Here is a 12,569-nt window from a genome sequence, read left to right on the forward strand (position 1 = left end):
TACTTAACCTTCTAATGTCTGAATGATGTCTTTTAGAATGGATTGATAAAAAGTCATCAAATTAAACAGAAAACGCTCAATGGAAATTATATTCTAAAAGATGATGCCTCAGAACCATACAGTTATGGGCCATTCCCTACCTTCCCCACATCTTTTCTCAAATTTTGTCTAAAGTGATTTTGTTTTGTTGTGTTCTTTGGGAAAAATATTGAAATGGAAAATGTATATTATAGACTCAATTGCAAAATATTCCTGGATTTTTGAGATAATGGGAGGAGTCAGAGATATTTCTGGTATGCTACAGTGTCCTCAGATATAAGGGAACTGACAGGAATTCATTTTCCTCTGCCTTTAAAGGTTAAATGACTTTGGATGATTTTGTCTGTAGAGTGCTAAGACTAGCTTAACTAATGGGGTTTCATCATCCCATATAACAAGAAATTTGGAGATAGATGGTTACAAAGATTGGTAAATTCAGCAGTATAACAGTGTTGGAGCTCTGGTGAGCATCTCTCTAGTTTCTTGGGTTTCTTCTCTGGGTTACAGGATTCTCTGTGTGTTAAATCTTCATGCAAAAAGTTCAGAGGCAAGAAGGAAAGGGTACATTTATCTGGGTGTGGATCTGTTTTATCAGATAAAAAAATAATTTTGGAAATCTCCAGTAAATTCCATCTATGGTTCATTGACTAGAACTAGGTCACATGCCCACTCCTAAATCAATCACTAGCCAAGGAGAATAGGTTTATAACAGAGCCAGACTATCTTTTCCTTGAATACATGATCATCTCTTTCTTTAAAAAAAAAAGTCAGTTTTCAGGTTTGAGTGGATACAGCAAGTTGAAAACTACACAGTCTCTAACTCAAGAAGCTCTTAAACTTGAGTGAATTGAGAACCCTCATCTGGGGATGTCTTGCCATAGAACACCAAAGACCAGCAGTTTGGGATTGTTGTGAGGAGTAAAAACATATGAAGGGAGTGATATCACAAAGATGGCAGAATGGAAAGCTCCAGAAATTGGGCTGTCCACCAAAAAAACTCTTAAGCTGACAAACATTGTCTGAAGCAACTATTTTACAACTCTGGAGTCAAATCAAACTCTTGCAGCATACAGATGGTGATTAATGAAGAAAGAGGCTGGTCACTGGCTGACCAGGGAGATAATGGAACAAAGACTCCAGTGATCACATATCACAAGGAATAAAATCCTTACAAAAGAAAATCTGGAAAAGTTGCTAAACAAACTTACAGCTGCAGTCTTCATTAAGTAACAACAGCAGTCCCTGAGGAGGAGGGAGAATCTGATTTCCAAAATTACCATCAATACAGTATTCAGAATTTTCAGTTCTCAACAGAAAATTACAAAGCATACCATAAAACAGGAAAGTATGATCCACTCACAGGAAAAAAAAGAAAGTGAAAGGAACTATCCCTGAAGAAGCTCAGGCATTGGGATTACTAAACAAGAACTTAAATTAACTGTCTTAGAAATGCTCAGAGGTGTGAAGGAACCATTGACAAAGAGCTAAAAGCAATCAGGAGAACAATATATGAACAAGTAGGGAATATCAATAAAGATAAATTATAAAAATAAACAAAATAGAAATTCTGGAACTGGAAAGTACAGTAGTGGAAATAAAAAATTTCATTAGTCAGGTTCAACATCAGACTAGAGCAGGCAGAAGAAAGAATCAGTGAACTTTAATATAGGGCAATTGAAATTACCCAGTCTAAGATGCAAAAAGAGAAAAAAAAGAAGAAAAAGAGAGCCTAAGGGACCTATGAGGTACCATCAAATATACCAACATACACATTATGTTGTGTATGTTCTCTTCCCAATAGAAGAGAAAAAGGGACAGAAAAAATATTTGAAGAACTAATGCCCCCAAACTCCCAAATTTGATGAAATCTACAAATCTAAGAAGCTTAGTGAACTCCAATAGGATAAACTCAGAGACACACCAAGACACATAATCAAGTTGTTGGAAGGTACAGACAGGAAATCTTGAAAGCAGTGAGAGAGAAGCAACTCATCAAATACAAGGGATCCTCAATAAATAAATGGCCAATTTTTCATCAGAAAGTATGGAGGCAAGGAAGCAGTGGGGTGATATATTGAAAGTACGGAAAGAAAAAAAACTGTTCACCTGTAATTCTGTATTCAGAAAAACTGTCATTTAAGAATGAAGGAGACTATCAAAAGGACAGTTTGAAATTTTAATGACCAGGAACCCTCTTCTTTTGCATGTTGCATGGTATTCAGCTCTTTATTTTCAACAATTGAAAGAGGACTTGATTAGGATGTCAGTTGACAGGTTCTTAAAATAATTTTTGATAATAGGTGGTATAATAGGTTGAATTGTGTCCCATCCATCACCCCCATGCTACCCCCCTGCCAAATAAGATAGTTTGATGTCTTGACCACCAGTACCTTAAAATGTGACTGACTCTCTTTGGAAACAGGATCTTTGCAGAGATACCAAGTTAAAAAGAGGTCATTAGGTTGGGCCCTAAGCCAATATGACCCTAGTTTAATCTCCTTATAAAGAGGGGAAATTTAGACACAGAGATAGACACTTACAGAGGGAAGTTGACCTGAAGACACACAGTGAGAAGATGGCTGTGTGACTGGAGTGATACATCTATAAGCTAAGGAATGCCCAGGATTGCCAGCAAAGAACAGAAACTAGAAGAAGCAGGGAAGGTTCTTCCCTAAATCTGTCAGAGAGAGCATGGCCCTGCCAACAGCACTGAATGAGAGTTAACTGGTTAACTGCAAATCAGGTTAACAAGAAAGGTACAATAAGTTATACCAAGGTTGGATATTAATTGATTCTTGAGTGTGTTTGGTTAAATTCTATGTATGGGATAATATTCTTAATTAGATATTTACTTGGGAGATAATTGGGAGAGGGAAAGGCTTTGGAAGGATTTTTTTTTACATTTAGATAAGTTTTTGAATAAGAAGGATGAATTATAGTTTTAATGTCTAATCCTTTTTACATTTACTTTAGTATATCTACAGCAGGGATGTAAATTTTCTCTTATGTGTCAGCTCTGATCTGTTGATCGTTGCTACTATATTTAGAAAGGATTTTGTCTTTGGAAGTCACAAAATCAGGGTTTGAAAAAAAGTCAGGGTTTTAAAAACAGGATTTTTTAAAAAGTGCTGTGCTTTTAACAACGTCTACATGGGTATCAGAGTAGCTGTCTGCACCATGCATGCCATGTGTAATGCTATCTTAAAGCCTATCCATCTTAACTCTTAAATGTATAAAAGTTAGTTATGTATTCCTCAGCTGGTTATGATTCAGTAATTTCTTCATGGGATATGTTTATGTTACTTAAACAGTTCTTTAATTCTACTCAGGTCTAGATTTTTCAAGATTTGGGGTTCTGACATTTGTAAAGTAGATTTTTTACTTGGGGTACAGGCTGTCAAAGCTTCATAGATAGTATTGCTAATAAATATAGAGCAGAGTACTGAAACAATAGAGAGTAGAAAAAAAACCAAGCTACTGAGATGGTACTATTTTGTTAGCTTCTTTTTATACTTTGCATTTTTGGAGAGGTGCTATATAAATTGCACTTCCTTAGGACAGAGAAGTATCAACCATGAAAATTTTTCATTAGGTAGTTTTCACTGCCTGTATTATTTTCAAAAGCCTTATTCTGACATATAAAATTTCTTTTTTGTTTGTTTTGCATTTGTAATGATACAGAGAAAGTACTGAAGGCACAACCCTGCACATCACAGATCCTTCCTTGACTATTGGTATGAAAAAACAGCAAGTGATGTATTAATATCACATTTTTTCCATAAACATCAGATGTAATTTTTAGTTAAAAAACAGCATGTAGTTAAAAACTTATACCTTGCTTGTTTATTGACTATCAGCATAACTTTTCTCTTCGTTCTTTACAGGTTGATGAGAAGGCTCTGAGGCACATAACAGAAATGGGCTTTAGTAAAGAAGCATCAAGGCAAGCTCTCATGGATAATGGCAACAACTTAGAAGCAGCACTGAATGTACTTCTTAACAGCAATAAACAGAAACCTGTTACGGGTCCACCTCTGAGAGGTATAATTCATTAAGCAATGTGCCAGACAGTATTATTTGATTTTCAGAGAAATATATGTTGTCGACAAAGACTGGGTTTTGTTGCTGTGAAGGCTATAACTTCATTTACCATTATGGTAAGTGGAAGGAGCAGCAGTTTGGGAACCACAGTCTTATGTAGGTTATTCTTAGTCTCATTGTCTTCATCTTTATATAAAGTAGGTCTAATACCTTATTTAACAAGGCCATGAATAATACAGAAAATATGAAGTAACTAGCTCTATTAACTATTTCTAGAACTAGGCCATTTGTATAAATGACTAGTCTATAAACTTTTAATAATTAACAGGAACATGACTTTTATTTAATGTTATTTTAAAATTATTGTATGGTCAAATGTATTATGTGATTTTTCAAGTCCCAGTCCTATATTCTTTTAAAAAAATAAGTGGTTGCTATACAGCAGAGATTGGCACAACATTGTAAATCAACTATACTTCAATTAAAAAAAAAATAAGTGGTTAAAGAAAAATCATATAAAAATGATTTATTTTCCTTAAAAGATAATTTACATGAACAAATTCAAATTTCCAGATAGATCATTTAAAGGATTAAAGGTGCTACTTAATATAGTCATTTAAAAACATTTTTGTTTTAATGGATGTAGAATATACAGAAAAATATGAAAAGAAATATATATATAAAGTTCTACTTAAGATGTCTGCTGATTATATTTTAGTGTATATTCTTCTTTTGTTTTTGCATGTATAATGTATATGTCTTGCTTTACTTCTTAAGGTAAAGGAAAAGGCAGGGGGCGAATAAGATCTGAAGATGAAGAGGAACTGGGAAATGCAAGGCCGTCAGCACCAAGCACATTATTTGACTTCTTGGAATCTAAAATGGGGACTTTGAGTGTGGAAGGTAAGCCAGCTTAAAGTAGATTTCTTTTTTATTATTTATTTATTTATTTATTTATTTATTTATTTATTTATTTATTTATTTATTTATTTTTGGCTGCGTTGGGTCTTCGTTGCTGCGTGCGGGCTTTCTCTAGTTGTGGCGAGCGGGGGCTACTCTTTGTTGTGGTGCGTGGGCTTCTCATTGCGGTGGCTTCTCTTGTTGCGGAGCATGGCCTCTAGGCTCATGGGCTTCAGTAGTTGTGGCATGCAGGCTCAGTAGTTGTGGCTCACGGGCTCTAGAGCGCAGGCTCAGTAGTTGTAGCATACGGGCTTAGTTGCTTCGTGGCATGTCGGATCTTCCTGGACCAGGGCTCAAACCTATGTCCCCTGCATTGGCAGGCAGATTCTTAACCACTGCACCATGAGGGAAGTCCCTAAAGTAGATTTCTTTTTGAAACACCAAACTTTATTTGGAATTGTACAAAAAAGGTATAATATACTGACAGTGTGAATGTCTACTCTTGGGTATTTACAAATTTATTTAATTACAAATTTCCTGTTTGACAAAAGTACAGAAGAAAGTTTTAATTGTTGCATTCTGAAAATATTAAAGCTTATTTTGCCCTCTAACTGTACAATGGGCAATATCACCAAACTCTTTCCCTCAGTTTACTAGATGACAGATTTAGCTATGAAAGCATATTGTTATGTTGGAGAAATTACTATATAACTTTATATAACTTTTTTGATTGTGAAATTGGTCTCTTTTTTCTCTACATATTACACGTTGTATGAAAATATGTGGTTATGGTTAGGGTTAAATGAGCACAGTGAGTGAGTATGCTCCCACATTGTGATATATTTCTTAGTATGATATATTTTAGTGATTAACATAATACTGAAAGAGATATAATCGTGTTAAATGTTTATTTTTTAATTGAAGTATGGAATATGATAAATGTTTTCTAGAATTGTAAGATTTTAATATATGATTCCAAAAAGTTAGGGAAATATTCTTTTAGATTTAGTTTTCTCTTTCAGATATATTTCAAATTAAATTTAAGCTCAGAGATAAAACACTTTTATAACAAATTTGAAGTTTACAGATTTCATGAAAATGGAATCTTTTGTTAGATGACAAAGAAAAGATAATGCATTGTTTGAAAAACAAATGTTGGATGTAGAATGTAGATGAGATTTGTAAGTAGACACATGTAAGAGCAATATTTTCTTACTTTTAAAGTATGATGAGGGCTTCCCTGGTGGCACAGTGGTTGAGAGTCCGCCTGCCAATGCAGGGGACACGGGTTCGTGCTCCGGTCCGGGAAGATCCCACATGCCGCGGAGCGGCTACCGTGAGCCATGGCCGCTGAGCCTGCGCGTCCGGAGCCTGTGCTCCGCAACGGGAGAGGCCACAACAGTGAGAGGCCCGTGTACCGCAAAAAAAAAAAAAAGTATGATGAATTCATTTCCTGTTGCTGTTTCACAAATTACCAAAAGGTCAGTGGCTTAAAACAATGCAAGTATACTATCTCATAATTTATGTGGTTCAGGAGTCAAAACACAGCTTACTTGAGATCTCTGATCAATGTTTCACATACTAAAATCAAGATTTCAGCTGGGGCTGTGATCTTGCCTCAGGCTTAAGGTCCTCTTACAAGTTAACTGGTTGTTAGCAATATTCACTTCCTTGTGGATGTAGGACTGACATTTGCTTTCTTGTTCGATGTTTCCTGGGGAGTGCCTTCAGCTCCTAGAAGCCCTCAGGTCCTTGCCACGTGACCTCCTCCCTAGGCAGTTCACATGTTTGCTTCTGCAAGGTTAGCAGGAGAATCTCTACTGCTTCTTAAAATCTGACTTCTAGATATTTTTGTCCCAACCTTCCTTTATACTATCCCAATCAGAGCTCCTTTGATTTCCTTTTATCCTTCTGTCTCCCTACATTTGCTTTTGACTCCTAGAGTCTCTACTAAATCCTAATGAAGTTGAGACCAAGAATAGTAATCTACGGTGACCTGTGTGTCTATCAGCTTTCAGTTCTCACAGAACACATCCTATACCAACAAAATGTAGTATACTAGCATTCCACTTGGGAAAAGGTATTAAAGTTAATTAAGATACATGACATGAATAATACACTGAAATCCAAACATCAGTGTTAGAGAGATTTACTTCTGAGGGAACAGAAATTTATAAACACATATGTTAATATTGGATATTGTTTTAGTAGACTGTTTTGTATTTACATTATTGTTCTTAATATGGTACAGAGTCAGCTAGAATATGAGAAAGATATAGGCATTATAATAGTATTTCACACCCTAGATTTTCACAAGGAATATAACCTGTGACCTTCATAAATCCCCAAATTAAAAAATTAGGTATTTCTAATGTTTGTAGAGGCTCTTAAATTTTATCCAAATTCACATGTTCCTTTGATCATCCTAACCCCGGAAATTACCCTCTCCAACTTACATTAGAGTTTTCTGTCCTACTTGATAACCACTGTTCTCAGAGAAGCAAATTTCTGTTCTTTCCTAGAAGTACTGTGTGGGGAGGCCAGCTAACCAAGATGGGAGATAGGCAGAGGCTTCTTAGAGTAGGTGGCATTTAGACAGGTCAAAGGAGGAGTGTTGGGGGAAGGGCGGTCCAGATGTAGGGAACTCTGCATGTCCAGGCTTGGAGGCAGCAGAACGCCAGTTCCTATGCCTGGGAGGTTATGGGAGAGGTAGAGGTATAAGGCCAGATGTGAAAGTGGTAGTCTGGAGCCAGATCAAGAGGATTTTGTCCTAAGGAGTCTTTACTGTATCCAAATGACAGTGTAAAGCCATGAAAGGGTTTGTGGCATGACAGTAACAAAGTTTGGTGCTTTCAGAAAAAATATTTGTCCATTGGCAAGGTGGAAAATGGGATTGAGACTGAAGTGAGGTTACAGCTGTATGTGTTGTAAGAAATTGTTCATTCTATATATGTAGTATTTTATGTAGTATTTATTTGTACCTGGTCTATGGTAAGCAGCAGGGGTACAAAATTTAATAAAATACCTCATTCAGAAAATTCATGGAAATAGATGGATTTTGTAGCTCTTGCCCCAAAGAAGCTTACTGTTAGTTTGTGAGACAGAAGAAACCACAAACTTAAAAGGTCATAGGAATGCTTATTAAAAAGAATATTATTACTTACTTTGTGTAAACCTTTTTATCATTTACTTAGTGTAAGCAACACTAAACAAAGTATAAAGACTTAGCAGAGGTATTTTGAATACAATAGTCAAATCTGATCTGACGTTTTTGTAATCTGTAATAATATTACATTCTTTATTTCAAAGTTTTATTGCCAAAATAAGGCTAACTAGTTGTTTTGAATGGCTAAGAAATCCTTTAAACAGGCAGCCTTGAAAATACTGCTTGGTTTGCTATTTCATTGTTTTAAATGTTTGAGCAGAGAAACTTATCCTTTCAGTAATAGCTCTTCTCACCCTAAACTCTTTCTTTCATGATGCTGACATCGCATCAGAGGAGATTAATGATAACAAACATGAGCACAAGCAGCGGGACAATAAATTGATACATATATGAACTGAAGATTATCATGCTTGTAGATGTTTCTTATGCAGGCATGCCTGGAAGATATTGCAGGTTTGGTTCCAGACCACCGCAATAAAGTGAATATTGCAATAAAGCAAGTCACACGAATTTTTTGGTTTCTCAGTGCATATAAAAGTTATGTTTAAAAAAAAAAGTTTATCCTATATTGTAGTCTGTTAAGTATGCAATAGTATTATGTCTGGAAAAACAATGTACATACCTTAATTAAAAATGCTTTATTGTTAAAAAAAATGCTAACCATCATCTGAGGCTTCAGCAAGTCATAGTAGTAACATCAAAGATCACTGATCACAGATCACCATAACAAATATAATAATAATGAAAAAGTTTGAAATATTTTGAATTACCAAAATGTGACACAGAGAATGGAAGTGAGCAAATGCTGTTGGAAAAGTGGTGCCAGTAGGCTTCCTTGATGCAGGGTTGCCACAAGCCTTCAGTTTGTTAAAAAAAAAATGCAATATCTGCAAAGCGCAATAAAACGAGGTGTGCCTGTATTCTCTTGGCTCTGTCTTCATGCAATCCTGTTACAATAAAGGTGACAGGATTAATGGAAATGCTTGATGTGTTGTCCTCCTCAGGTATCTTGCCAAAAAAAAGATCATTCTGTTATTCCTTCTCTTATTAATTCTCATACTATTGAGGTATTTCTAGGTGAGCTGAGGTTCATAGTAAACAGTTGAGGCAAGTTAATGAATTGTTTTTCTGCTTACTTCATGATTTCATGTTTCTTTTTAATTGAAAATAAAGCCCAGAATAACCTCTTACTTTTGTAAAATTGAATCTCCACTTTGGTTTTCCCTCAGAATTTGGTCATTGTTCGATAAATCTTACGTTCTAAAATTAACTCTGCATTGATGGGAGAAAATATTGGCCATTTTTCTAAGGAAAATCTAGAAAGCTTTTCAGGATAGAGTCTCCATAAATTTTAATGGTTAAATGCCTTATGGACAGCTAATGAAAATAACTATGGGCTTTTAATTTTATTCATGTTCATATCATCAGTGTCATTATTTGTGTCTGTTACATACCTAAATTGATTATAAAGAAGTTATCATTATTCAATGATGTGTGTATTTGGATTTTTTTTAAATGTTTGTTTCTAATTCAGTTGAATTATCAAACCTCTCTTGCTTCTATGTTTTGTATCATTTAAGCTGTCTGAGGATTTTGTTTAGTTCAGGTAACCCTAAAAGTCATGTTTAGCTGAATAAGCCTAGGCCTGGATGGACTTGTTATGTCATATCAAATTCTGTGTAACGTGTTAGGCTTGTTGGACAAAAAAATATATATCCTCTAAGAATGTGTTTCTTACAGATTTAATGCAGGTAAGTAACACATTTACTTTCACATTGTATTATGTAATTTTCTCTAAAAGAACAAAGGGCACTATCATTTCTTTATCCTGATTTTTAGAAATTTCCGTCAGAGATACAGACTTACCTTGGAGATAATGCAAGTTTGGTTCCAGACTTCTACAATAAAGCAAACATCACAATAAAGCGAGTCACACAAATTTTTTTTGATTTTTCAGTGCGTATAAAAGTCATGTTTACACTATACAGTAGTCTGTTAAGTATGAAATAGCATTATGTCTAAAAAAACAATGTACATACCTTAATTAAAAATTACTTTATTGCTCAAAAATGCTAACCATCATCTAACAAATTCAGAGTTGCCACAGATCTTCAGTTTGTAAGAAACGCAGTATTGGCAAAGTACAATAAGGTGAAATGCAATAAAATAAGTAGTGCCTATAATTGATCATCACATGTACTTTTCCTAGAGATTTTCTCGTATCATTAACGTTTTTGTTGTGTCTTTTAATTCAAGTTAAATGTAATTCTAGTTGACATTATTATCAATATTCTGAAAAAAATGAGGTTGGGCTTCCCTGGTGGCACAGTGGCTGAGAGTCCGCCTGCCGATGCAGGGGACACAGGTTCGTGCCCGGGTCCGGGAAGATCCCACATGCCGCGGAGCGGCTGGGCCCGTGAGCCATGGCCGCTGAGCCTGCGCGTCCGGAGCCTGTGCTCTGCAACGGGAGAGGCCACAACAGTGAGAGGCCCGCGTACCGCAAAAAAAAAAAAAAAAATGATGTTGGATTACATTGTTTTATGAGAGTAATCACTAAAGTGTTCTATGTGATATGTAATAATTTGATGTCAAGTCGGTTGATGTCAATATTCAACTGATGAGTTTGTGATAGGGTTGTGTTCAAAAGGCTCATATATAGGCTCTTAAAAAAATTTTTGGTTTCATAGACTAGATAGAGTTCATGGCCAGATTATCAGGCCAACTTTCAACTTTACATACCTTAAGTTTATCAATGTATTACTTCAGTAATACATAACTACCATTTGAAACAATGCCCACTAGAAATATATATTTTAAGTTTCAACTTGGGACAAAAAGAGTAGGTTTTATTCTTTCTATTATCATGGAAGATATCTGGGTTGGCCAGAGATAGAGGGAGGGGTTGCCTTAAGACAGTAACTTCACTGTTTTAACTTTTTACATCTAAATAAAACCAGGAAAACCTTCATTTTTCCAAATGGGGAACAAGAGGCATTGTGAGAAAAGTGGACAGAGTAACTTTCTTAAATTCATACTCCTCTGTTTCCTTGTTTCTATAGCTTATTTTGTAAATTAAGTATGTGTTACAAGTTTTATTTATGTTTCTCCGTATTTTGTGTCAAAATTTTAGAAAGTAGACTAGAGAATATGACCCAGTTGTATAAAGGGTAAACACTTAGAAAAATATGAACAGAATTCAAATAGAGATATTTTTTATGAAAAGGATAAGATTTAAATTAAACAATTATAGGAACTAAGAACTCATCCAACATTCATAAATGTTGGACATGGTCATAGGTGATCAAGCTTCCCCTTTCCAGGACCCAGTCTCATCTTCTACTTTTCCTCTTTTATTCCTTGGTTCATAGAATTCTGTAATCTCTCAAGAAGCATGATTATCTGAGTCACAGTCCTTTTGGCTTGTTGGTATAATTGAGAAGAGCACCTCATAGCTAGTTCCATCTGTGTCCTTTCTACTTTCAAGCTTGCCAGCTTGTTGCTTTCTTGTAGGACTTACTGAAGGCAATAAGAAGTAACCAACACCTTTCATCGCCCTGACATTTTCATACCAAGTTCTCTAAAGCATTGGCCTCATTAGTTAGGTAGTCTCAGTTCCAAGACAATAGGCTACAGTTTAACCAAACAATGAGGAGTGCCAACTTCTGTTAGGGGATGAAGCAGCTTTCACTACCTTGCACCCTTCCTTTACTAAACAAGTTTTACATTTTAGGTCTGTCACTTGTATCACTCTTTTTCCTGGCACTAATTTCTGCATTAGTTTACATTAAGCTGTAAGCCACAGAAATCCAAATATGCAAAATAAGTAATTTATTGGCTTATATAAGTGGAAGGTCTTTCTCTGTCTCTGAATTGTGTGTTGATGGGCTATCTTCACGTGGAAGCAAAGATTGGCTCAGGTAGCACCAGGTATAGCATAAGGCCAATGTATATAAGGGGGCATAATGACATATAAAGATAGGCATGTAAAAACACTTATCTTAATTTTCCAAGCACATTTTTTCTGGGAAAAGATAAATACCTTTCATCATATGATTATTGATTCCCCAAGCTCAACTCCCAGTGGAGATGCTGGCATTTGTGTGTGTGAAGCAGCTGAAATAGGAGTACAAAGAGACTTGGATGGTCTGCTTGACAGTTGTTGGTGTCAAATCTCCATTCATAATATGAAAAAGTAATTAAAAAAAAATATTTCTCAGAAACAATCAAATGGCCATTATACCTGGAATATCAGACAGAAAAAAGACCTTCCATCTTCTAATGTCTATATCTGCCTCCTTCTTAGTCAGGAGAGCTTAGGACATCTTAATTGATTCTGGATTATATGTTAAAGGGGAGGGAGTAGTTATCACTGAAAGCAGAGTTCTTTTACCAAAAGAAGAGGAGAATTGAATGGATGCTGTGG

General features: G+C 35.5%; 1 protein-coding gene across 4 annotated transcripts in view; it reads left to right on the forward strand.

The window, feature by feature from the left end:
• Positions 1 to 12,569, forward strand: part of TDRD3 (tudor domain containing 3) — a 243,933-nt gene that overhangs the window by 176,490 nt on the left and 54,874 nt on the right. For all 4 annotated transcript variants that reach the window (XM_079902897.1, XM_079902898.1, XM_079902899.1 and 1 more), the window contains 2 exons: positions 3,924 to 4,080; positions 4,858 to 4,983. In XM_079902897.1, the coding sequence (XP_079759023.1) occupies positions 3,924 to 4,080; positions 4,858 to 4,983 (283 nt within the window). The remainder of the gene's footprint in view (positions 1 to 3,923; positions 4,081 to 4,857; positions 4,984 to 12,569) is intronic.

The sequence above is a fragment of the Stenella coeruleoalba genome, assembly GCF_951394435.1.
Source record: "Stenella coeruleoalba genome assembly, chromosome: 18".
Classification (NCBI taxonomy): domain Eukaryota; kingdom Metazoa; phylum Chordata; class Mammalia; order Artiodactyla; family Delphinidae; genus Stenella; species Stenella coeruleoalba.